At 41.2% G+C, this 25,896-nt stretch overlaps 1 protein-coding gene across 2 annotated transcripts; it reads left to right on the top strand.

The window, feature by feature from the left end:
- Nucleotides 1–1,234: 1,234 nt before the first annotated feature.
- SLAMF6 (SLAM family member 6) lies at nucleotides 1,235–25,896 on the top strand. 2 transcript variants are annotated; one of them, XM_036442354.2, is made up of 8 exons: nucleotides 1,235–1,324; nucleotides 15,228–15,569; nucleotides 19,896–20,159; nucleotides 20,640–20,747; nucleotides 21,073–21,111; nucleotides 22,550–22,629; nucleotides 24,920–24,994; nucleotides 25,579–25,896. In XM_036442354.2, the coding sequence occupies exons 1-8, from the start codon at nucleotides 1,276–1,278 to the stop codon at nucleotides 25,618–25,620; spliced, it is 999 nt and encodes a 332-aa protein (XP_036298247.1). In that variant the 5' UTR covers nucleotides 1,235–1,275; the 3' UTR covers nucleotides 25,621–25,896. The 2 variants fall into 2 exon arrangements, with proteins under 2 accessions (XP_036298247.1, XP_036298248.1); XM_036442355.2 differs by lacking the exon at nucleotides 21,073–21,111.

Genomic DNA, 25,896 nt, shown 5'->3' with positions numbered 1-25,896 from the left:
TGTAGCTAATGTCCATCCTGGATGGCACCAGTGACCTCCCTCTAGTGAAGCTGTTTCATCCTTGGTTTATGGCCCTTATAAATTGGGAGTATTTGGGTAAATAGCTCTTGTGAGACCAGATAATTAAGGACGGAGCAGTCACTTCAGGAATGTGCATTAGCGACATTGATTAACTAGGTGTGGAGTCTGGCTGCTAGTCTCCTACCTCCTTTCACAAAGGGAGTAATCGGCCAGCAAGAGAGTGCAGTAGAAAGCAGGTTACTGGGACAAATTCAGATTGCTAGCCCCAAAATATCTTATGCTCCTCATCACTAGGTCTTCCATCCTCGGGGTTGGTTGTAAGGGTGGCGATTTTAAGGAAGATCCTAGGGGAAGACTTCAATAGAATATTCAGCAGCTTTCAGGGTAGGAAATGAGTTAACACCAGAGCACAGGCTCCTTTCTCATTGCAGCTTGTCCTGATGTCAGCCATCGCTTTGCTTGTCTGGTGTTCCTGCTTTTCTGGGCCTGAAATGTCATTGAGGCCTAAATGTTATCTCTGGGGAGGAAAGATCACCTGGAGGTGCCATCCTACAATTGTCCTTTGCTAGGTGTTGTGGGGTCAAACCCTGGGTTCAAAATAAGACCACCAAAGGCTGATGATTGATTTAAAAAAGCAGGCAAGGATTTATTAAAAAACTGGCCAGGGCAGCCGCAAGAGCACCACACGCAGGTGGACTCCACACAACTGCACCATTGCAGTTGTAGGCAGTCCTTTTAAAGGTCTAAACTACGAGAATTTTCTTTTGTTCTGAATTCTAAATTCTAAAGACTGGGAACAGCCTGCAGGGTCGTTCCCAGCCACAGCCTGCTGGACATTGGAATGTGGCCCTATCTTGCAATGAAAGCATAGTACAGAAGCAGAGCTCAGCGGTTAGTCTCTAATAGTTATCTACAGTTTCTATCCCTGAAGCTACTGAGCCAGTGGGAATCAATCTCCTGCAGTTCTAGTCCCAGACACAGGAAAATTGCTTTATCCTCCAGGTCTCCACCTGGAAGCTGAGGTAACCATCCTATGTTTAATCAGGTGCAAGAGCCAGACTAGAAGGGTTGAAATTCAAACAGCAGTTTTTCATTAGGCACCCAGGGCTTTGGGTCTGGGTCCTTTGCTCTGCTCGCTGCTGTCTACTTATGCCACACCTCTAAAAGGAAGCAGACGTTTTGCATAAGACCCATTTTCAGTTAAGGCTGCATCATTTTGACTAGTATCAAGTCTCCAGCACCAATGCCAAGACCATGATCTGGTTGCTCCAGTTCCTCGAACTTCTCTCCAGCCTTGGCTCAGGTAAATGTCTGTGCAAATCCATGTTGTCAAGGAGTGACTCCCTGGTTTTGTGCTGCTTGCTTAGGCTAAATACCATATATATAGAGAGAGAGTTGTCTGTCTCTCTGCCAATGTTCTGGGTGGGGCTCACAGTGCTATTTGATAAGCTGCTACCTCCTCTCAATGTTAAATGGTTCGGTGGATAACTAAAGTTGTGTCTGCATCTAAGGCAGTGGTTCTCAACCTTTCTAATGCCGCAACCCTTTAATACAGTTCCTCATGTTGTGGTGACCCCCAACCATAAAATTATTTTTCTTGCTACTTCATGACTGTAATTTTGCTAACTGTTAATGAATCATAATGTAAATATCTGTGTTTTCCGATGGTCTTAGGCTTTACAGCAGCGGTTCTCAACCTGTGGGTTGCTACTGTTATGAATCGTATTTACATTACTATTACCTTTCCTTCCTAGAGATGCTGTTCTCATCTAAAATATTGAAAACCTATGAGTCGATTTAGCCAAAATTTCTAAGCCCAACAAAAAATGCTAGACATAGTCCTCTTAGTTTCTGTTTGCTATAAAAATGAAGAATAAAAAGATTTCTACAGCTCGTTCTTCCTTTGATGCAAACCAGGGGCTCTGTATGTGGTTCAGCAGTACCTTATATGGCAGAAAGAATTAGCGGGTCCAGCCTGCTTGTTGTTTCCTGCTGTCCGTTATCTGCAAAACAAAGTTGTGTGTGACATTTGGGTCACCACAGGGGTCCATTGGAGCCAAAGTATAGGGTTAAGGGACATATGAGGCAGAACACAAGGCAGGAGAGCTAAGCCAGAACTAGCCTCGAACTAATATATGAGTGTCTATTCTGTTTAACAGGCATGGGACCAAGCACTTACATGCTTTATACACTGAGTGGCCAGATTATTATGGTCTCTGAACGTATACTAATCTGGCCACTCAGTGTATGTCCTATATAATAAAAGGCTAATATGCAAATTGTCCCCTTGCGCAGCAGGCAGGCCGGCCAACTGCCCATATCTCCTTCCCCTGGCCAGGCTGGCTGGACCCCACTCATGCAAGAATTCATGCACCAGGCCTCTAACACACACACACACACACACACACACACACACACACACACACACTGAGTGGCCAGATTATTATGAGATCATAATAATCTGGCCACTCAGTGTGTATGTACATAAGCCTGTGACGGTTTTGTGAGTCTGTACCATTCCCATTTTTACATCTGGAATTATGATAATTTCAATAATTTGCCAAATTTCATTAGCAGGTGGCAGCCTACTGTGATAGTTCTGAGAAATAATGACAGTTGTACAAACAGGGCAGCAGCACAAGAGAAAAAAAGACAGAAGCAAGAGTCCCCATAGACATGCAGAAGTAGCTGGCCGTAGGAATAAGGGGAAATGTGAATTCATTAAGTCAGTCAATACTGAGCACTTACTGGAAGCCTGGCACTGTCCTAGTTTCTGGAGATCCATCATGAACAAAGCCACAACAATTTCTGCCTCTTGGAGTTAACTTTTTTTTAAATATATTTTTATTGGTTTCAGAGAGGAAGGGAAAGGGAGAGAGAAACATCAGTGATCAGGGATGAGAGAGAATCATTGATCGGCTGCCTCCTGCATGCCCACCACTGAGGACTGAGCCAGCAACCCCAACCTGACTGGGCATCAAATAGCAACCTCCTGGTTCATAGGTCGCAGCACAACCACCGAGTCACGCCCACTAGACTGAATAAACATTTTAGCAGGGGAGACAGACTATAAACAAGATAAATAAGTGAAATAGTATGGTGTATAGGAAGAAGGATGATGCAGTGTGGGGGCTGTGAAATTTCCGGCCCGGTAGCCAAAAATGGTGATAGTTTCAGGGACAGGAAGCAGCTAAGGAGAGGAAGATTAAATCAGCCTTGAAAACAAGCAGGAAGTAAGATGAAGCGTGCCAGCCCAGATTCTCTACAGTAAGGGGAACACCCTAACTTGATTCCTTTAGAAAACTTATCTGGAAAGATAAACGGTGTTGAGAGATCATCCTAATACGTTTAACTGGAATCAGGCACCAGCATGCCCTTGGGGAAAACAAGTCTCCTTTGTCTCTTATTCTTTCTAAATGGGGGGAGGGGGGGGGCCGCTTATCAAATGTTAGTTAATATGCATAAAAATTGCAAGGCAATCTTATTATAATATTGATTCTGGGAAGGAGGCTAAGATTTAGCTTCCAGGGAACCCTTCCTATTCTAAGGATCACACTTTGAGTAGCAAGGTCTAGATTTCATGGGACTTAAGTCACCCTGGGATTAGAGGGAGGGAAGCCTGGGAACGAATTCTCCGAATGTGTTTGCAAGAAGCAGATACAGACAGATATCTGCTGCCCAGGGGAGAACTGTGGCGGGAAATGGAGGCAGAGCCAATCCATGTAGACTGGCCAAATGATTCTGTGGTTTTGAGTCAAAAACTTGCTGGCTCTTAGGCTAAGAGATTGTAATCCAATGACTCTCCTTTCCCTGAGCAGGGTCATCTACTTACCAACTATCCACGCTTTCTAATGTTTATTCTTTTTTTTTTTTTTATTGATTTGAGAAAGAGAGAGGGAGAGAGAGAGATAAATGTGAGAAACATTGATTAGTTGTGTCCCTCCCGCACGCACCAGAACCAGGGATCGAACCCATAACCTGGGTTTGTGCCCTGACCCAGAATTGAACCCATGACCTTTTTGATGTATGGAACGATGCTCCAACCAACTGAGCCACATCGGTCAGGGCCTCTAATGTTTATTCTTGCTCACTACAGGCAGTGTTGTTTTACCTTTTGTCATTGTCCTCTAGGACAGCTGCGTCTTTCCACCTCTCAGAATCTGCCGTCTGTACCCATGTGACCTCCCACTCTCCATGCCTTTCAGTTTTCCATCCACATCTAGCGTCAGGTGTGTCTCTACCCAAAGGCAGACTTTTTTCCTTTGTTCGTTTTTCCTTAATGTGAAATATAAAAGACAAAACAATAATTTTAAAGTGTATAATTTAGTGGCATTTTGTAAATTCACATTGTTGTTCCTCCACCACTTAAGTCACTCCAAAACATTTTCATCACCTCAAAAAGGAAACCCTGCACTTATTCAGCAATCACTCCACATTTACCCCTCCCCCTAGCACCCCAAAAATACCAGTCTGCTTTCCATCTCTATTGGTTTAGGTATTCTGGATATTTCATATAAGTGAAATCATAGAGTATGTGGCCTTTTGTAGCTGACTTCTTTCACTTAGTACAGGGTCTACAGGGTTTGTTCATGCTGTATCATCTATCAGTAATTTCTTTTTATTGTTTAATAATATTTAATTATATGTATTACTACATGTTATTTATCCATTCATCTATCGATAGACATTTATATTGTTTCCACCTTTTTACTTATTGGATAACACTGCTATGTAGATTTGTGTACAAGTATTTGTTTGACATCTGTTTTCAATTCTTCTGGATACATACCTAGGAATGGTATTACTGGGTCATACTATATTTAATTTTTTTGAGGAATCACTAAATAGTTTTCTATATTGGCTATACCAGTGTATATTTCCACCAGCAATGTACAAGGTTCTACTTTCTCCATATTCTACAAAAAAAATTTTCTGACTATCATTACTACCATTTTGGTAGATGTAAAGGTATCTCATTGTGTTTTGATTTGCATTTCTCTAATGACTAATAATGTTGAGCTTCTTTGCATGGGTTTATTGATCACTTAAATTTATATCTTCTTTGGAGAAATATCTATTCAAGGCCTTCACTCATTTTTAATTGTATTTTTTGTGTTTTTATTGTTAACTTATAAGAATTCTTTAAATGATTTGAACACTAGAGAGAGATCCAAGATGGCTGCGCCCAGGTGAACACCTAGCCGCAGCCGCACACAACAATTTCAATAAAATACAACTAAAATATAAAACGGACATTGCCCAGAACTACAGGAAGGTTGACTGACTGGAAATTCTACAGCGAGAAGCAAGGAGAAAACCAGAAGGAAGTGCGGAGGAGCTGGAAAAGCCCAAGGTACGGAGAAGCGGCGCAGAGAGGACGGAGCCAGAGAGGAGGGGGAGACGGAGTGCCTGGCGGGCGTTCCCTAGCGGGAAGGAGATAAAACTCCGACTGTGCTGGGCCCCCGACTGCTCTGAACCCCAGTTTTAAGCCAGACCCCGGGGACTCAGGCTCAGCCATAGGGAGCCGGGCTGTAAGGCAGAACCCCGGGGAAGTGGCGAAAGGAGGTCCCGGCGGTGCACACACTGCGCGCAGAGAATGGACAGTCGGCTGTGCCGCGGGATTGCCCTGGCGGGAAGGAGACTGGGGCTCCAGACTGCTGTGAACGCCACCTCCAACTCCACTTCCAACTGAACTGAACCCCAATACCGGACTCATTGGGGGAGAGCATAGACTGTTTGGCAGCAGGCGAAAATCAAGGGCACCTTTCTCTCAGAGGTGCTGGCAGCGAGCACTGAAGGACCCGCAGAGGGCGGGGCTGACGGAAGCCAAAGCTGCAGGCTCCACCCTGAAACCCCATCCCATCAGTAACTGCGAAATGAGACAACAAAATAGATCACAAACGAAAGAAATGGAGGACAAAAAGCGTCTGGATATAGAGTTCAAATCTACACTTATAAGGTTTTTCAAGAATTTCCTAGAAAAGATGGATAAGGCCTATGAGGATATGAAAAGAGATCAACTAGAATTAATAAGGAGTCATCGAGAAATGATAAGGGATCAACAAGAAATAAAGAATACATTGTCTGAAATAAAAAATATTTTACAGAGTCCTAAAAACAGAAGGGAAGATCACAAGAATCAAGTCAAAGATTTGGAACATAAAGAGCCAGAAGACACTCCTCCACAGAAGCTAGAAGGCAAGAGAATCCAGAAAATTGAAAATAATGTAAGAAACCTCTGGGACAACTTCAAGCGAACCAACATCAGAATTATTGGGGTCCCAGAAGATGAAAGAGAGCAAGATATCGAAAACATACTGAAAGAAATAGTGACAGAAAACTTCCCCCACCTGGTGAAAGAATTAGACTTACAAGTCCAGGAAGCACACAGAACTCCAAACAAAAGGAATCCAAAGAGGACCACACCAAGACACATCATTATTAAAATTCCAAGAGCAAAAGACAAAGAGAGAATATTAAAAGAAGCAAGAGCAAAAAAGGTAGTAATCTATAAAGGAGCACCTATACGATTGTCAGCTGACTTCTCAACAGAAACCATGCAGGCCAGAAGGGAATGGCAAGAAATATTCAAGGTGATGAACAGCAAGAACCTACAGCCAAAAATAATCTACCCAGCAAAGCTATCACTCAGAATCGAAGGCCAGATAAAGAGCTTCACTAATAAATGATATGAACACTAAAACCTTTTTAGATATATGATTTACAAATATCTTCTCCTATTCTGTAGGTTGTCTTTTCATGATCTTGATAATGTCCTTTGATGAACAGAAGTTTTTAATTTTTATGAAGTCCAATTTATCTACTTTTTTCTTTTGTTGCTTGTGCTTTTGGTATCATATCTAAAAACCTATTGCCAAAACCAAGGACAGGGAAATTTAAACTTATGTTTTCTTCTAAGAGTTTTATAATTTTAGCTCTTATGTTTAGGTCATTGAAACATGTTGAGTTAATTTTTATATAGGTCTATGTTAGAGGGTCCAACCTCATTTTTTGCATGTAGGTAGTCTAATTGTCCCAGTACCATTTGTTGAAGTAACTTCTTTCCTCATAGAATGATCTTGCTACTATTGTCAAAAATTAATTGCTGTAGCTTGATCTGTTTTGCTTAGTAGTCTTGGCCCTTGGACTGAGGGGTCATGGGTTAAATTCTGATCAAGGGCACATACCTCAATTGCAGGCTTGATCCCCGGCCCAGGTTGGGGCATGTATGGGAGTCCACCAATCGATGTGTCTCTCTCACATTGATGCTTCCCTCTCTTTATTCTCTGCTTCTACTCTCTCTAAAAATCAATAGGAAAAAAATACCTTCAGGTGAAGATTAACAAAAAAATTTAATTGTCCATAAACATATGGTTAATTTATGGACTCTCAATTCAATTCCATGTTGACATCTATATATCTACCTTTACAGTCAGCACCACACTATTTTGATTACTGTAGCTGTGTAAATTTTGAAGTTGGGAAATGTGAGTTCTCCAATTTTATTTTTAATTTTTCAGTTTTGCTTTGGCTATTTGGGACCCCTTGAAATTTCATATGAATTTGAGAATTGACTTCTCCATTTCTGAAAAAAATTAATGACTCATTGGAATTTTGTTAGACATTGAATTGCATCTGTAGATTATAAATTGATTTGGGTAGTATTGCTATCCTAATATTAAGTCTTCTGATCTATAAACATAGGATGTCTTTACATCTATTTTTTTTTCTTTAATTTCTTTTAGCAATGTTTTATAGTTTTCGATGTAAACTCTTGCATCTCCTTGGTTAAATTATTCCTAGATGTTTTATTATTTTGGATGCTATTGTAAAGGGAACTATTTTAATTTCCTTTCAGATGTTCATTGTTAGTGTGTAAAACTATAACTAATTTTTGCATATTGATCTTCTATTCTTCAATTTGAATAAATTAATTGATTAGCTCTGATGATAATAAGCCTCTATTTTGTGTATGAATTCTTTAGGACTTTCTATCTAAAAGATAAGAGAGGAAGTCTTTTTCAATTAAGATATCTTTTCTTCCTTTTTTCAATTAAGATATCATTTCTTCCTTTTCAATTAAGATATCTTTTCTTTCTTTTTCTTGCCTAATTGCTCTAGCTAGAACTTTCAGTACAGTGCTGAATAAAAGTGGTGAAAGCAGGTACTGTTATCTTAGCCTAGTTTTGGTGTAAGGCTTTCGGCTTTTCATCCTTAAGTAGAATGTTAGCTGTGGGTTTTTTGGTTTTTTATTAAGTTTTTACAGAGAGGAAGAGAGAGGATGGAAAGCAAAAAACATCAATCAGCTGCCTCCTGCACCCCCCCCAATGGGGATGTGCCTGCAACCAAGGTACATGCCCTTGACTGGAATCAAACCTGGGACCCGTCAGTCCGAAGGGCTATCCACTGAGCCAAACCGGTTTCGGCAGCTGTGGGTTTTCAAAATGACTTTTATCAAAGTAAAAACATTTTCTACTAATCCTATATTCTTAAATGTGAAATGGTTTTGGATTTTGTTAAGTACTTTTTCTATATTGATTAAGATAATGGCGTGTCTCTTTTCTTTAGTTTTTTTAATGTGATATATTGCATTAATATTCATATATTAAACCACTCTTGCATTACTGAGATAAATTCCACTTAGTCATGATGTATAATCCTTTTAAATGCTCCTGGATTGAGTTTGTTAGTACTTTGTTGAGGATTTTTACATCAATATTCATAAGAGATATTAGTTGGTAATTTTATTGGGGGAGGGGAATGTCTTTGGCTTTGGTAATGCTGCCCTCATAGGATGAATTAGAAAGTGCTTTCTCCTCTTCTATTCTTTGAGGGAAGGGTTTGGGAAGGATTGGTATTAATTATTTACATATATAAAAGGCTAATATGCGAAGTGTCCCCTGAGGAATTTGACCAGGAGATTGGGAGTTTGATCACTTGCTATGACATGTGCTGACCTCTAGGGAGCAGTGTGGAATGAAGGAAGGCCCTGGCCAGCAGCCAGAATGCCCTGATCACTGGCCAGGCCTAGGGACCTTACCTGTGCACAAATTTCAGGTACCAGGCCTCTAGTTCCTTAAATAATAGGTCAAATTCACCAGTGAAGCCATTTGGTCCTAGGCTTTTTTTTTTTTCCTTTTTTCTTTTTGCTAGTATATCTTTGATTACTGATTCAATCTCTGTAGTTGTTACAGGTCCTCTCAGATTTTATATTTATTCTTAAATATAATTTGCTTGTTTCTAGGAATTTGTCTGTTTCATAGTATTCTCTTATAATTTATTTTTATTTCTATAAGGTCTACAGTAATATCCACTCTTTCATTCCTAATTTAGTAGTTTTAGTATTCTCCATTATTTTCCTAATTAATCTAGCTAAATGTATGTCAAATCTGTTTTATCTTTTAAAAGAACTTTGGTTTTGTTGATTTTCTCTGTTGCTTTTACATTCTCTATTTTGGTTATTTCTGCTCTAATCTTTAGTGTTTGCTTTCTGTAAGGCTTTGAATTTATTTTGTTCTTTTTCTAGATCCTATTGTGCAAAGTTAGGTTATTGAGTTGAGATGTTTTTCTTTTTTAATATTGACATAGCTATAAGTATAGCTTTAAATTTCCCTCCAAGTATTGTTTTCATTGCTTCCTTTAACTTTGGGTTATTTTAATTTCATTTTCCCTTATCATTCTTAAGATTCTGTCCTATGTTTCTCTTCTCTATTAAATCTCTTGAGAAATCAGCCCCAACTCTCCTTCTAAACTTGTTCCATGTTGAGCTAAAATAGCATACTATATCCTTCTTTTCTGTAGATAGGCCTAAGCCAATCCCCTAGGTTAGAAACCCCAAAGTTTCTCTGATTTTTCCCTGTTTTTCTTTTTTTTTTTCCAAGTTAAATTTATTTGAATGACATTGGTCAATATGAACATATAGGTTTCAGGTGTGTTTCTATGTTTCTCTGCTTTTTTTTTTTTTTTAAATCAACTCAGTCCTACCTTTTTCCTCTACTTTCCAAAACACTTTTCTTTATACTTTCCCAATTCTAAAAAATACTCCATATTTCTTGATATTTTTCAAAAAAGTATTCAGTCATCATTTAAGACACTTCACATTCTAATCTCAGTCTAATTAGCATTCAGTGAGTTCCCCGGGTCAAGTATTGGGACCATAAAGAGCTGAGTAAGACATTATTCATGTCCCCAGAAGCACATCATCCAATGAATAAAACATGTCAACAAACATACCCCAAAGGTCTGCTGACTTGACATCCTCACCAGAAAATTGGCAGGACCTCTGCATCACCCTCACTCTCTAAGTGATCCCTCAGGGACTTACGAGGGTCCCCAAAGGCCACCTAAGCAGCATTCAGGTACAGTCAGAAGGTGTCTTTCCAATGTGCAACCTTCTCTTCTGGTTCTAGCCCTTCATACCTGCTGCCAGCAGAGCCACTCAGAGTAAACGTCATTGTCCTGCTTACTCCAAGGACATCAATATCCACAACAAGGATCCTGGCCCAGGACATTCCCAAAGCATCAGTGCTGGTTACAGGCAGAGGAAAGGGCCTCCTTGTGCCCTCTGGGACACACCACATCACCTGTGCCCCACCCCAAAGCAGCTATACTTGTGGCTAAAGTCTCACAGAGGACCTCTTGGACATTTGCAGTAACTTCTAACCTTTACCTTCTCCAAGCATAGTGGCTCAAATCTTCCCCCCCTCCCCCCCTTATACCTACAGAGAACTATTCTACCATCTTCTCCTCTTACCCCCTTTTCCTATTCTCCCGCCACAAACTTTTTTCTTCACACCCTGTACCAAACTTCCCACAAAGATAAGCTGAGGGAAAGAGATATTTGATCCTTGAAGGATCGATAGGAGCTCACTTCCTGGAAAAGGTGGGAAAGAGTGTTTCAGGCAAAGAAAACAAAAGAACAAAGAAGAAGCAGGGCATTCTTAGAAGAATCACAAATGATCAAATCATGGAGAACCTTGTTTTTATTCAAAACCCTGCTACTGAAGTACCTCCTCTGTGGAATGTTTGCTGGCACACCCCCAGCGCTTCCTGATCACCATTCTCACTATGTGTGCTCACATGGAGCACATACCTCTATCAGATCAATATTAACCAGCATGGCTCAGTGGTTGAGCATTGACCTATGAACCAGGTAGACATGGTACAATTTCTGGTCAGAGCATATGCCTGTATTTTGGCTCAATCCCCAGATGGGGGCATGCAGGAGACTCTCTGGAATCAATATTTTTTTTATTGTGTTAAGTGCTAAGAATATAAAAATAACAAACATAATTCTTACCTCAAGATTACAGAATAGAAAGGGGGAAAACAGAGGTGGTGAAGGCCTGAAAGAGGTTATGGGGAAAGAGGGGGAGAAGAAGGGACATCTATAATACTCTCAACAATAAAGATTTTTTTAAAAGAAAGAAAGGGGATGACAATCTCTCAATTATAACAACTAGAAAGAAGTATTTGATATTGAATGCACAGGGTGCAATTAGTGGTTTGAGGACAATGGGGAGGCAAGCTCTATGCTAGGTCAAGGCATAACTCACTGCACCATAACTTCTGTCTACCAGTCCGGTTCCTCTACCACATGCACAGCCCAGAGGACCAGTATGCCTTATCCATATTTGTATTCCCAGTCTTTAGGCCAGAAATTGGTACATAAAAGGAATCTAATAAATATGGTCTGAAATCCATAATTTCTGAGGCTTTACTCACTAACCTGGCATAGAACTGAGTAAATACAAGAATGAACGATTTGTTAAATAAATGAATAATTGCTATCTATAAAAACAAATGAACCTTAAAGAATGTGTTGGGTGAGGGAGGAACAGTTCCTGGGGAGTCTTTAGGCCAAAGGTTATACCCAGACTCCTTACAAAAAGAAATTGGTCTTTCATATTCTCGACAGAGAACCTCCAGAAGAAGGGATGACGATGTGTCCTTCTACTCAACAAATATGCATTGAATACTTATTGTGTACCAAGCACTGTTCATAGGCTCACAACAATGGACAAGACAAACAAAAATTCTTGCTTTCATGGAGCTTACTCTAGTAACGAGCTTACTTGCCGTGGTTGGCAAACTATGGCTCGCGAGCCACATGCGGCTCTTTGGCCCCTTGAGTGTGGCTCTTCCACAAAATACCAAGGCCTAGGCAAGTCTATTTTGAAGAAGTGGCGTTAGAAGAAGTTTAAGTTTAAAAAATTTGGCTCTCTTGCCAAAACCTACAATATGGTTTTGGCTCAGTGGATAGAGCATCAGCCTGCGTAGCCAAGGGTCCCAAGGTGATGTACCTTGGTTGCAGGCACATCCCCAGTGGGGTGGTGGGGGGCATGCAGGAGGCAGCTGATCAATGTTTCTAGCTCTCCATCCCTCTTCCTCTCTGTGAAAAATCAATAAAATATATATATTTTTTAAAAATCTGGCTCTCAAAAGAAATTTGTCGACCACTGCTCTAGTGGAAGGAAAAAAGAATTTATAAAACCAAAAACACAAATTATAAAGTATGCTAGATAGTAAGTATGATGGAGAAAATCAATTTCAAAGGCAGCTGAGTGTATAGGGTATGGGCTAATGATGAGGAAAGAGTGGCCACAGAAGGTCTGAGAGGGACTATGGGCATGAAAGACCTAGGGAGACAAAGAGTGAGACACATGGACACCAGGGAGAAGTGCATTCCAGGCAAAGACGATTGCAAGTGAACCAGGCCTGACCATCTCAAGGAATAGCCAAGCCAGCGTAGCCTGAGCAAAGTGCACACAGGGAACAGTTACAGGACATTCGATAGAATAGAGAAAAATAACAGGAACATTTTGGTCTGTATACGTCATTGTCATTATTTTGTTTTGTTTTGTTTTTGTTGTTTTAATATATTTTACTAAAATTTAACATACAGCCGGAACCGGTTTGGCTCAGTGGATAGAGCGACAGCCTGTGGACTGAAAGGTCCTGGGTTCGATTCCGGTCCAGGGCATGTATCTTGGTTGCAGGCACATCCCCAGTGGGGGGTGTGCAAGAGGCAGCTGATCGATGACTCTCTCATCCTCTCTGTGAAAAATCAATAAAATATATATATTTTTTTTTAAATTTAACATACAGAGAGAAAAGGGTACAAATCCTAAGTATCATCTCAATGTATAAAATGAATACATTTGCATACAGACACAGGCCAAGAAATAGAGCATTACCAGCCCCTCCCGCAATTCTCCCTTTCGCTCCTTCCCACCTCCTCAGAGATAACTACCATCTTGGCTTCAAACAGCAGAGATTTGTTTTGCCTGCTTTTTAACTGTAAAATAAATGGAATCATATCGTGTATCCTGTTTCTATCTGGGGGGTTTTCTCTCAAGATTTCTCCTTGTGATGTTTACTCATATGGTTTCAAGAGGGAAGAGTTAAGATGGCAAATGACAGTATGCTAAAGTGCTGATGGGAAAGGTGTGGTAGGCAGGTAGTACTGGTGACGGCAATGTTCAAGTGCCTGGCATCCACAAGACAATTTAGGGGAAAAAGAGCTCACCCAGGAGCTGAGTGTCAGGGTTCCTCCCCTACTCAGATCCTCTCCTAAGAAGAAAGAGATCTCAAGAAGGTTAAGGTTATGGTTATAATTACTGATTGTTTGATTCACTCAAACAGATACTACTTTATATCAGGCACAGTGCTGAAATGCAAAGACAATTAAAGCATGATTGGTTAGGCAAACAAGTAAACAGAGGGCTACAAAAGAGTGTAATAATTGTTTAAGTATTTATCTAAGTATTTGGCAAAGGATGCTAAGGAAGCATCTTCTTTAAGAATCTTTGTGCCTGGCTGGTTGGGCTCAGTGGTTGAGAATTAACCTATGAACAAGAAGGTCACAGTTCGATTCCCAGTCAGGGCACATGACCAGGTTGCAGGCTCAATCCCCAGGAGGGGGCATGCAAGAGACAGCTGATCAATGATTCTTTCTCTTCATTGATGTTTCTAGTGCCTTCTCCCTCTCCCTTCTTCTCTGAAATCAGTAAAATATATATATTTTTTAAAAGAATCTTTGTGACTATTTCACCTTTTTGGCTCAAACATTAATGGTTCTGAGATAAGCTCATTAGAATATGGCCATTATATATTCCTTATAAATGATATTTATTACTTTTATGTGTATCTCTTCTACTAAGTATAATCTTTTTGAGAGAAGAAAAGATGACTTTTAGTATCCTGAAAAGAGCACAAAGTAGTTGGAGTCAAAGTAGTTGAGTTTGAATCCTGACCCATCCTTTAGCTATGCAACCCTGGGAAAATTACTAGTGAACTACTCCATGCCTCAGTTTTGTTATACATTGAAATAATAGCATCCATCAAACTACCACACAGAAATTGTTGACGGCATCAAATGAAGTAATGCATAAAAAGAACTGTAAATTCTGGTTATTCATCCTCTAAATCTCACAAGCCCGCTATATTGAACACATAGTAGGTCATCAGTATGTAGAGTTTTAATTATAAATTATCAGCAAACACTTATGGATTTGGAATCTGTGGCAGGGAGTTGATGTAGTTCCTTGTTTCCCTCTATCTTATGCCCAGAGAAAGAACTCAGAGGCTGGAGTCAGATAGTTTGTATGGCCGAGGATAACCAGCCAGTGTGGGAGAGTAAACTGAGTCAGGATTATCTGGGCCAGAGGTTGGCAAACTCATTAGTCAACAGAGCAAATATCAACAGTACAACGATTGAAAGTTCTTTTGAGCCAAAACCAGTTTGGCTCAATGGATAGAGCGTTGGGTTGGGGACTGAAAGGTCCCGGGTTCGATTCCGGTCAAGGGCATGTACCTTGATTGCAGGCATATCCCCAGTAGGGGGTTTGCAAGAGGCAGCTGATCGATGACTCTCTTTCATCGATGTTTCTAACTCTCTTTCTCTCTCTCCCTTCTTCTATGTACAAAACCAATAAAACATATTTTAAAAAAAAAAAAAAAAAAAAAAGTTCTTTTGAGAGCCAAATTTTTTAAACTTAAACTTCTTCTAACGTCACTTCTTCAAAATAGACTCCCCCAGGCCATGGTCTTTTGTGGAAGAGCCACACTTAATGGGCCAAAGAGCCACATGTGGCCCATGAGTCGCAGTTTGCCGACCTAGCCCATTAACCAAGAGTGCCATACATTTTGTTGGGGTGGAGCCTTTTTGATAGTCCATTTCAACAGTTTCCCTTCTGTGTTTATAGGAATCACAGTTTCACAGACCAAAGCACCCCCATTGCTGGTGAATGGGGTGCTGGGGGAGTCGGTCACTCTCCCCCTGAAGTTTCCTGCAAAAGAAGAGATCCAGTTCATCACCTGGCTTCATAATGAAGCAGCTATCATCTTCATACAGATAAAGCCACCACAGACCCAGAATACTGATCCACAGATCCAGAATACTGACCCACAGCGGAAAAATCGACTGAAAGTCATCCAGTACTATTCCTTGCAGATCAATAACCTGACAATGGAGGACAGTGGAGTTTACCGTGCCCAAATAACCACAGCAAACTCAGAGATTTATGTTTACAATCTGTCGATCTTTGGTGAGTCAAAGATTGGAGTTTAATTTTGTATAGACTAAGAAATATTACATATTTTAATTCTGTGGGACTACAAATATGTACTAGAACCTCGTAGTAAAGAACATGGCACTGGGAGCCAGACTGAGGTCCAGTGGCAAAGCAATTCAAGAGCATTGCACATGGCCAGTTAGTTGACAGAACTGAGAACAGAACCTAAGTCTTGTGACTCCCAACCCAAAATCACCTCACTTCCCCTCACACCATAAAATGGTTCTTTCAAACTACAAGTGTAGAGGAAGTGATGGAAGTGAAATATCTAGGATTTTGTTGCCATATGCATGACATGTGCATTACATGTATTTGTCATGTAATCCTCACAAAAGCTTCATGAGATAGGCACAGTGTCAGTTACAGCAACACCCTACAATCACAGAAATGGTAACTGGGAGAGCTTCCCATAGAACTAGTTGGTGTGATGCCTCCCTTTATATAAAGGTTCGTCTGACCCAGTGGTCAATGTACAGAACAGTAGACTATGTAGAAAGTGTTCTATAAGGATGAGTTGAAAAAGAGAAATGTATTTTCTAGCGAGGTTGTTTAATTGTTTTTCCCCAGACAGCTTGGATCCTCAACATAAACTGATGGAAACCATAATGACATATAATAGTTTATGAGTCAATGTCAGGAAAAGAAAGTCCTTCTATCAATCAGTAATGCCATGAATGGCAGGAACGCTTATCTTCTTTGGGGAACAATGGTCACATTATCTCTTCTTTGTGTTTTCTCCTCTTCAGTCTGTCTCAAATATCTCTGCTTTTCTCTTATAAAGACACTTACTGGATTTAGGGCCACCTAGATAGATAATCCAGGATCATCTCATCCATCTTCAAAAGTCCTTTTTTCCAAATAAGATTCATAGAATTAGAATATCTATGTGTGTGTGGTGGGGAGTGGGAAGGGGTGTCATCATGCAACCAACTCTAGGTAATCACTGATCATCAAGGCAGAGCTAGGGCCCTGGAGAGAGGAGACACATCTATTGGAAAGTCTGGGAACAGATCCCATGTCAGGCTCCATCATACCTATAGAGACAACATTCTTCTGCCACCACTCAGAAGACCAAGCATGACTTCTGCACTAACCACACTCCTAAGGCTCAATGTTCATCCAATCTCAGGGTCTTTTAAAGTACCGCTCCTTCAAAGACACATAAACAAAGAGATATGCAAGCTACACCAACATGTCTTACAGAGGAATTTCAAGGTATGAACTATTTAGTGTTTTAAAGCACTGACCAGCCCTAGCTGGTTTGGCTCAGTTGGCCTATGGACTGAAGAGACCCAGGTTTGATTCTAGTCAAAGGCCCATGCCTGGGTTGTGGGCTCAATCCCCAGTTGGTGGCGTGCAGGAGACAGCTGATCAATGGTTTTCTCTCATCATTGATGTTTCTATCTCTCTCTCCCTCTCCCTTCCTCTCTGAAATCAATAAAAATATATTTAAAAAAATAAAATAAAACATTAACCAATTACTTCATATACCAGGTTAGGGATAGCAAAAATTTTACCTTACAGGCCATAATCAACTAATTAGGACTAATTTCCTAGAATTCATTGTTTTTGTTTGTTTAAATTTATTTATTTATTTATTTATTTATTTATTTATTTATTTATTTATTTTAGAGAGAGGAAGAGAGGTATAGAGAGATAGAAACAGGCATGAGAGAGAAATATCATCAATCAGCTGCCTCCTGCACAGGGGATCAAGCCCACAACCCCAGACCAGGAATCAAACCAGTGATCTATTGGTTCCTGGGTCAATGCTCAACTGCTGAGCTACACCAGCTGGGCTAGAGTTCACTGTTAAAAAAGACGTTGAGGCCATGTTAAGTTTATTCATTGAGTTAACAATATCTGTTGACTATGGACAATGTACAAGAAACTGTTTTAGGCACTTGAAATGTATCAGTGAGCAAACAGACAAAGATCCCTGCCTTCATGGAGTTGAAATTCTGGGTGGAGAGTAAGAGAAGGTAATAAACAATACATGTAATGTATAAACAAGTGACATAGTGTGTAAGAAAGCCATGAGTGCTGTGGAGAAAAAAAGAGATTAGAGTAGCATAAGACCATCAGATTAGAGTAGCATAAAAGCATACCGACAGGGAGTAGGGAGTAAATTTAATTGGAGGGTTATACTAAGCCTCATTAGGAAGATGACATTTGAGCCAAGACCTGTTGGAGGTGAAGGAGTAAGCCAGGAAGATATTTGGATGAAGAACATCCAGTGCGTGTACTCTCTGGTGCCTTGCATGTTCAAGGAACATCAAGAAGCAAAGTGAGGAGAGAGTAATAGGAAACAAGGTTCAGTAAGAAAATTGAGGGCCACATCATGTAAGGCTCTGAGAGCCAACATAAGGACCTTTTATTTTTTCCAGTATAATGCTTGGCATATAGAACACATTTAATAAATGTCAGTTATTATATTGCCTGTGAACATAAGGGCTTCTGATTCTAAATCTCAGTCAGGTTGAGAACCATTGGAGGGTTTTACAAAGAAGTAATATGATTTGACTTACTTGCTTAAAAGATCTCCTGGCTGCTCTGTTGCAAATAGATTGTAAGAAACAAAGGTGGAAGCCACTGGACCAATAAGGAGGCCATTGGGACAATCCAAACAAGAGATGATACTGGCCAAAACTGGTTTGGCTCAGTGGATAGAGCGTCAGCCTGTGGACTGAAGGGTCCCAGGTTCAATTCCGGTCAAGGGCATGTACCTTGGTTGCGGGCATATCCCCAGTAGGTGGTGTGCAAGAGGCAGCTGATCGATGATTCTCTCTCATCGATGTTTTTAACTCTCTATCCCTCTCTCTTCCTCTCTGCAAAAAATCAATAAAATATATTAAATTAAAAAAAGAGAGAGAGAGGGAGATGATACTGGCTTGGACCAGGATGGCAGCAGGGGAAGTAGTGGATTCTGGGTATTCTTGGTTATTGGATGAAGTTGTTATTGAGTAAGATGGAGAAAGGCTGCAGATGGAACAGGTTTTAGAGAGAAGAACGGGAGTTCTTTTGAGCATGTTGAATTGAAAATACATGTTATGTCCAAGTGGGAATGTCAAGTAGATGGTTATGAATTCATCAAGTGGAAAAAGGTAATAATATAGCGTTTTGGTCAGCCATGAACAAAGGCTGAGGGAGATGTGACATTTATGCCAAGTATTTGTCATTGCTGTGCTAGGCTCTGTCTTATTTAACCCTCATAATGACCTAAGCACTAAGTATTATTGCCCAGTTTTACAGATACTTGAAACAATTAACAATGTAGTCATGGTCGAGTAGCCATTAAATAACTAAGTAATGATTCTAACCCAAGTCTTAACTCCGAATCCAACATTCTTCCTGCTACATAAAAGCTCCATTATGGCAAGATAAATTCCACTAGTCCTACTCAGTTAACTAAACTTAAAGCATTACTCTGTCTCTTCTAATCAGACAGTTGGAGTCATTCTGTAATTTGCTGGGTCATCTTAGGCCAAGTCTAGGTCAGTGACCTTTTCTGTACTGTGCCCATGTCCGCATTGATCCATAGCTACTGATATCTCACTAGTCAATATTTCTGGTCTCTGTTCTCATAAATTTCTGCAGTAAGTGCTTTCTCAAATGCCTGAACATATTGTACTTCTTTGCTGCCAGAATAACGTGCTTGCTCTCTCAGTTTCTTCACTAATGTTTTGGTTCTCAACGTGTCCTTTTCTGTCCTGCTGACATTCTGCATCAGGGTCTCTTAGTCACCACTGGAGCCAGCATCGTTTGCAATGAGGACCAAAATTCCTCTAAACTTGTGGGGAGTATAGTTCCCCCAGGAAGATCAGCTTCCATCTTCCACCCCAGTTGGGATTTCTGATTATGGATGAAACAGCACTCTTGTGCCTGGCTCTGTTTTCTAATCTGGCTAAGGTAGGCCTGACCCTCAGCTTACTCTCTAACTTGTTTTTACATAAGGGGGAGAAAAAAGGCTATCAAGGACTCCAAGAATAAACTGAAGTGCAGAAAAGTAAGGTGATCAGCCTCAAATGACCCAGCTAGTTGGTGGCAAACTCAGTCTTTCACTTTTCATTTCTCACACTGGCTTTTCTGTCTCACACTAATGCCCCTCATCATTTGGTCATCCCAGACCTTGATCCCATCCATTAGACAACATAAACAATGTTATTTACAGAGTATGTAGATCATAACATACAGCAGAGTGTCGGGTAAGAATACAGGAACATTGAGGAGAAGGACATTTTTAACAGAGGGCTGAGTCAAACCATTTGTCCTTAATCTGGGTTTTTTCTCTGCACACAGAACGACTGAGGAACTTACAAGTTGCTAATGACACTCAACTCTTTGGGAATGGGACCTGTGAGATCCAGCTGACCTGCTTTGTAGAGAATCCAGATGATCATGTCTCATTCAGGTGGCAGGCCGCAGGAAACACAATTCTGGAGGAAGCAAACCTCACTATCTCTTGGGACCCCAAGAATTCCAGTGAAGAGACATACACTTGCATAGCTAAGAATCCTGTCAGCAATTTATCCTTCTCGCTCTCTGTCCAAAGTCTCTGCAAAGGTAAGAGTCTGTCTCAGGTCTCTCTCAAAGCCTTGAGCAGCTGTAGGGTGTGGCATGACCATGTTAATTTGGGATTAACATGATTCCCAAAACAGCAGCCCAATGGGAGGCAGCCAAAGATACTGGGAGAAGACAGACACTCAATGTCTACCCCCAGAGATCTCACCTTCCTCCCTCACCCCACCCTCCCCCAACCCTCCTGCAACACACTCAGAGCCCAAGAACAAAATCCTTAGGAAAGCAGAATTGTTGCCTTTTCCTGGCTCTACCAAACTCTGTCCTGCCCCGTCTCCCACCTCCAGAAATCCTGCGCAGAGCCCCAGAGCTTCTGGGTATAGATGAGCCCACCCTGTCCCCCAAAAGTGGCCTAGAAGAGGTTAAGTGTAGGCTCTGAGAAGAACACAGAACCTTACTCAATTGTCCTAAGTGCAACTTCTTTTTTTTTTCTTTTTTTTTTCTTTTTTTTTTTTGTCTTTTCAGGTGTTTTTAACGAAAAAAATCAACACTGGATTATCATATGGAGTGTACTAGTGCCTTGTTTGATCTGTATCTTTGTGTCCTTATTTGTTTGGAAGAAAAAAGTATCAGGTTTTCTTTCTTCTTACATGTCTCTTCTCCAAGGTTTCAGAGTCTGGGGTTCCCTTTACCTACCTTTTGGAAGACAGGGGAAAAGAGGGAGGATGCGATACTGGTTCAGCTAGTCCACTGGGACAACACCTGGGGTATAACCTCACACCCGCTAATTTGCTGAGACGTTGTCCTACTGGGAAGTGTAGGTCCCCAGGTTCTGCCTGCCCTTCCCTTTCTGGTCTCCTCCCACCACATATTCTATAGAGACACCTATGGGGCTGGAGGGTGAAAAATCTCTCTCGTTACAGTCACAAGTTTCTATTTACTTGATTTTATTTTTCAGGTTCCTTATGCTCTTCTACTCAGCAAACCCAGAGTCCTGGTGAGATTCTAGACTCTTAACTCCCAACCCTAAAACAGCTGGGAATAGCCAAATTGAAAAAGAAGAGGGCAGACAGAGGGCTGGATCATTGGAAAAGATGGGAGTCAGAATGTCATTACTCAGTTGGACCAGATGGCACAAGGGGAGAACCTGTCATTGTGCATGTTTGTCCCCTGTAGGACCTACAGGGCCCTTTACAAGCATGTGGGCCAGTCGCTGACACAATTTCTTAGAGTGGGATTAGGGCCATTCCCCACTCTGCTGATGGAAAACTAAGTGCCAGTGAACGGGCTCATGGCCTGTCCACTATCACCCAGCAAGTCCAGGGCAAGTGTAGGATGAGAGCATCAAAGACCCAATGACAAACTGCCTGACCCCATCACTCTGTTCATCCAGGGTGTGGGAACTGAGTAAAAACAATCAAAAGAGAAAATGTGATAGAGACACTGGGATGCAGACTCTGGACTCAGATCAGCACTGAGTCTCATTTCCTGGGGGAGAGATATAGGATGTCATGTGTAGAGTAAATGGCATGAGATTTGGCATCAGAAAGTATGCATTTAGTTCCTTATTTGGTCACTTCCTGTATAATTTTGTGCCAAGTCAATTGAATTTTCTGAGCCTACAGTTCCTTATTTATAATAATAAAAGCATAATATGCTAATTAGACCAGATGTCCTTCCGGATGAAGCCAGGGCTGCAAGGGAAGCCTAGGGCCCAGGTTCCTGAGGGAAGCTGGTGCCAGCAGTCAAAGGAAGGAAGTCCTACTCTTGCACAAATTTCATGCATCAGGCCTCTAGTCTCTAATATAATTAAACCCAATGTAAGGACCCCTGAAAGGGTTTATCACAGGTATGTGAAATAATCCAGGTCCATTACCCTGGCCAGTTAGGTTCGCTAGCTCATAAGTACATGGTACTATTCGGTCCCAGGAGCTTCCTTGCTCACATGTGAATTCAACGGGAGGATGAATCTTTTTTTTTTTTTTTTAATAATTTTATTGATTTTTTACAGAGAGGAAGAGAGAGATATAGAGAGCTAGAAACGTTGATGAGAAATATCGACCAGCTGCCTCTAGCACACCCCCTACTTGGGATGTGCCCGCAACTCAGGTACATGCCCTGGACCGGAATCAAACCTGGGACCTTTCAGTCCGCAGACCAACGCTCTACCACTGAGCCAAACCGGTTTCGGTGGGAGGCTGAATCTTTAGGGTACCTCAAGGCTATGTGCCCCCAAGAGATGAGGTCAAAAACAGATCACATGATTGAGAAGTTTCTGGTTCAACCCAGAATGTCAAAGACTGCCAAAAATGAATGAACCGTAAGGAATGGCAATGCCTTGAACAATTGCATCTTCAGGGCCAGAAAGTGGCCCGGGGTAAGCCAGGTCGTGGGAGAATGCTTCTGCAATTGCCTGGGCCTCTCTGTGTTTTCAGCAGAGACCCCGAGGGACTCAGGGAACGATCCGACCTGCCCAGAGAACACTGTGTACGCTCGGGTCACTCATCCAAACACGGTGAGTCCTTTCCACTTTATACTCCATCATCAGCATTATTTTTATAGTCATTATTCAAAAACATGTCACCACAATCACTTGACTAATCCAAATGACGTACACCATTAAGGAGAGGAGAAGGCTATGGATAGCTACACAGTTCTACGCAGGACCATTCCAGCCCCAACCGCTCTCACCCCAATGGAATGTTTACTCATACCCTTCGCTACACTGCTCTCTAACTGCTTCATGCATCAGGAAGTCTGGTCCCTTCAGCTTCATGACAAGCTGCCTGAAAGTAAAAAATTATGTCTTCCTCTCTCTCCCCCTGTGCCTTAGCCTGATGCTCAGTAAATATTTGCTGAGTGGATCAAAGTTCCATTAAGTTTGAGAGTTTCCAGAGGAGACAGATCTGTGGCAGGGAAAATAGCAGTGCTCCGCAGCAGTCTCTGAAGAGATGAGGGACAAGAATTTGCAGCCCCTTCACAGCAGAGGGCAATGAAGACATGAGTAGCTCTCAATCCTCCCCACCCCTCTAGCAACAGAACCAGAAGGCCTTGGTCAGGCATGAATAATTCCCCACCACCTGCAAGAAGTACAATTCTAAAGAACACATCCTGGCAGGCCAGTTTCTATGTCATCTGAAAACAAGTCCAGAGACTTATCATCCTCCAAATGATAGAAGCAATAGTCTAGCTAGAAACCTTTGGTCCCTCATACAACCCCTCACAGGTATTTGTAAAGAATGCTCCTTGAAGAAAGGGAACATGAAAGGAAACTCTTGTTCAGATACGCCTTGTTGGTTTTGTTTTTTTCTTAATCCTCCCCTGAGGATATTTTTGCATTGATTTTTAGAGAGAGTGAAAGAGAGAGGGAAAGACAGAGAGAAATATCGATATGAGAGAAACACATCAAGTGCTTGCCTCCTGCACGAGTCCTGACCAGGGCCTGGGCCTGGAGGAGCCTGCATCTGAGGTACATGCCCTTGACAGGAATCGAACCCAGGACCCTTCGGTCTGCAGGCTGACATTCTATCCAGTAAGCCAGTGTTTTTCAACCTTTTTTGGGCCAAGGCACACTTGTTTCATGAAAAAAAATCACGAGGCACACCACCATTAGAAAATGTTAAAAAATTTAACTCTGTGCCTATATTGACTATATATAAAGTAATTCTCTTGAATAGGAATCAAATAAACACAAAGAAAGTATTTTATAATTACTTTATTATGAAATATTAAGTAAACAAAATAGTGAAAAATTATAAAATTCTTGTCTTGTCTGCACCTACGGCACACCAGGCAACATCTCGCGGCACACTAGTGTGCCACGGAACAGCGGTTGAAAAACGCTGCAGTAAGCCAAACCAGCTAGGGCTTGTTCAGATATTTCTATTGTCCTTCCCATTTCCTCTTGAAGACAAGATGAATCACTCTCAAGAAACTAATCTGCAAATTTAACTTTTTCTTTAATGTAAAATTGTACTTTGGAGAATTTTGGAGGTCTTGAAAACACCCTATATATTTCTTAATTAATTTTAAATGTCAAAACTTCTGAGCACAGGGGACTTCTGTTATTGCTACATTTTGTATTCCAAGCAGAGCCACTCTTTAAAAAAAAATTATATATATATATATATATATATATATATATATATATATATATATATATAGTGATTGATTTTTTATGAGAGGAAGGGAGAGAGATAGTTAGAAACATTGATCAGCTGCCTCCTGCACATACCCCACTAATGATGTGCCCACAACCAAAGTACATGCCCTTGACTGGAATCGAACCTGGGACATTTCAGTCTGCAGGCTGACGTTGTACCCACTGAGACAAATTGATTTTGGCCAGAGCCTCTCTGAATACCAGATGTTTCTCCTACCAGTTCCCCCTGCTTGAGGAGAACCCAGTGACTTGATGACCAGGCAATTAGAACCACAGGGATAAAACAGAGCAGGCAGCACCATCCAGGTATAGCCAGTAAAGATCTGAGACAGAAGATAGTGGAGTTGGGTTCAGGACAAGAATGTTTCCTTTTCTTCACAACACTTGCTAAGAAAGTCACCCTTCGGTCTTTGGTTCTTGATCCCACTGGTTTGCTGGGGTGTGCTTCTGTCTAGGGGTCAGAAAATGCCACTAAAGTCACAGGTTTGAGAGCTGGTGGTGTTTGGTCTCCAGCTCCCCTTGCTAAGCACTCCCTAGCCTTCCTCCTGGAGAACTCTGGCACACTGCCTTTCTCTGGGAATATGTCTTTGCATGAGTATCTCTTTGTCTGTGTGAGTCAAATGAGTATGATTCCTTTTTATAGAAAACGGGAATCCCAATACCTATGAAAAATAATGATTCCTCTACAATTTACTCCGTAATTTGTCAACCCAAACAGGTAAGCCCATGATTGCCTCATGTTCTTACATTCTTACCTCTCTCATCAGACTTATGACTTTACCAAGGAAGCAAAAGTTAAGGAGCCATTTTTGCCCTTGCTGGTTTGGCTCAGTGGATAGAGCATAGGCCTGCAGACTGAAGGGTCCCAGGTTCGATTTCAAAGGCATATGCCCTGGCTCTATCCCCAATAGGGGGTGTGCAAGAGGCAGCCAACCAATGATTCTCTGATCCTCTCTCATCATTGATGTTTCTATCTTCCCCTCTCCCTTTTTCTCTGAATTTAATAAAAAATTTTATATATATTTTTAAGTTAAGGAGCCATTTTATAGATGAATAATACCAGCAGAATATAAAAAGTCTCAGGATATCACCAAAACATATCTAAAAAGTTTTGTTGTATTAAGATCACCATGCATATCTATGTTTTCAGCCTACTTGTGTTTTAATTCTCTTATGCTATCTATCAATATTCCTATCTGCCCTCTGGTGCTCTGCAGACCTTCTCTGTAGCCATGGAGTCTGGCCTGAGGCTCTGGTCCTTATTAACCCACTTCATTTTCTTCTTTTTCCCATTAAAGTAAGCCCATTTCTTCCAGGGTAACAGTTCTTGACAACATCGTCTAAGTTGCTGAAATGTCTCAAAGGAATTCAGGAATGACACATCTTCTCCTGAACACAAGGGAGAGCACAGAGCGGGATTTCTGCCTGAAAACAGAAGTTGAATATCTAGGATTATCACTTCCAGTCCTTCAGACTTGAACCTGCTTACCTAGGTCAAACACCGGTTAACTGCCACATGTCCATATTTGCAATGGAGCCCTGACTGGTTTGGCTCAGCAGATAGAGCATCCGCCTGCGGACTCAAGGGTTGCGGGTTCAATTCTGGTCAAGGGCATGTAC

Source organism: Pipistrellus kuhlii, unplaced genomic scaffold, assembly GCF_014108245.1.
Source record: "Pipistrellus kuhlii isolate mPipKuh1 unplaced genomic scaffold, mPipKuh1.p scaffold_m20_p_18, whole genome shotgun sequence".
Lineage (NCBI taxonomy): Eukaryota > Metazoa > Chordata > Mammalia > Chiroptera > Vespertilionidae > Pipistrellus > Pipistrellus kuhlii.
The sequence above is the reverse complement of the archived record's forward strand: the minus strand, read 5'-3'. Positions and strand labels throughout refer to the sequence as shown.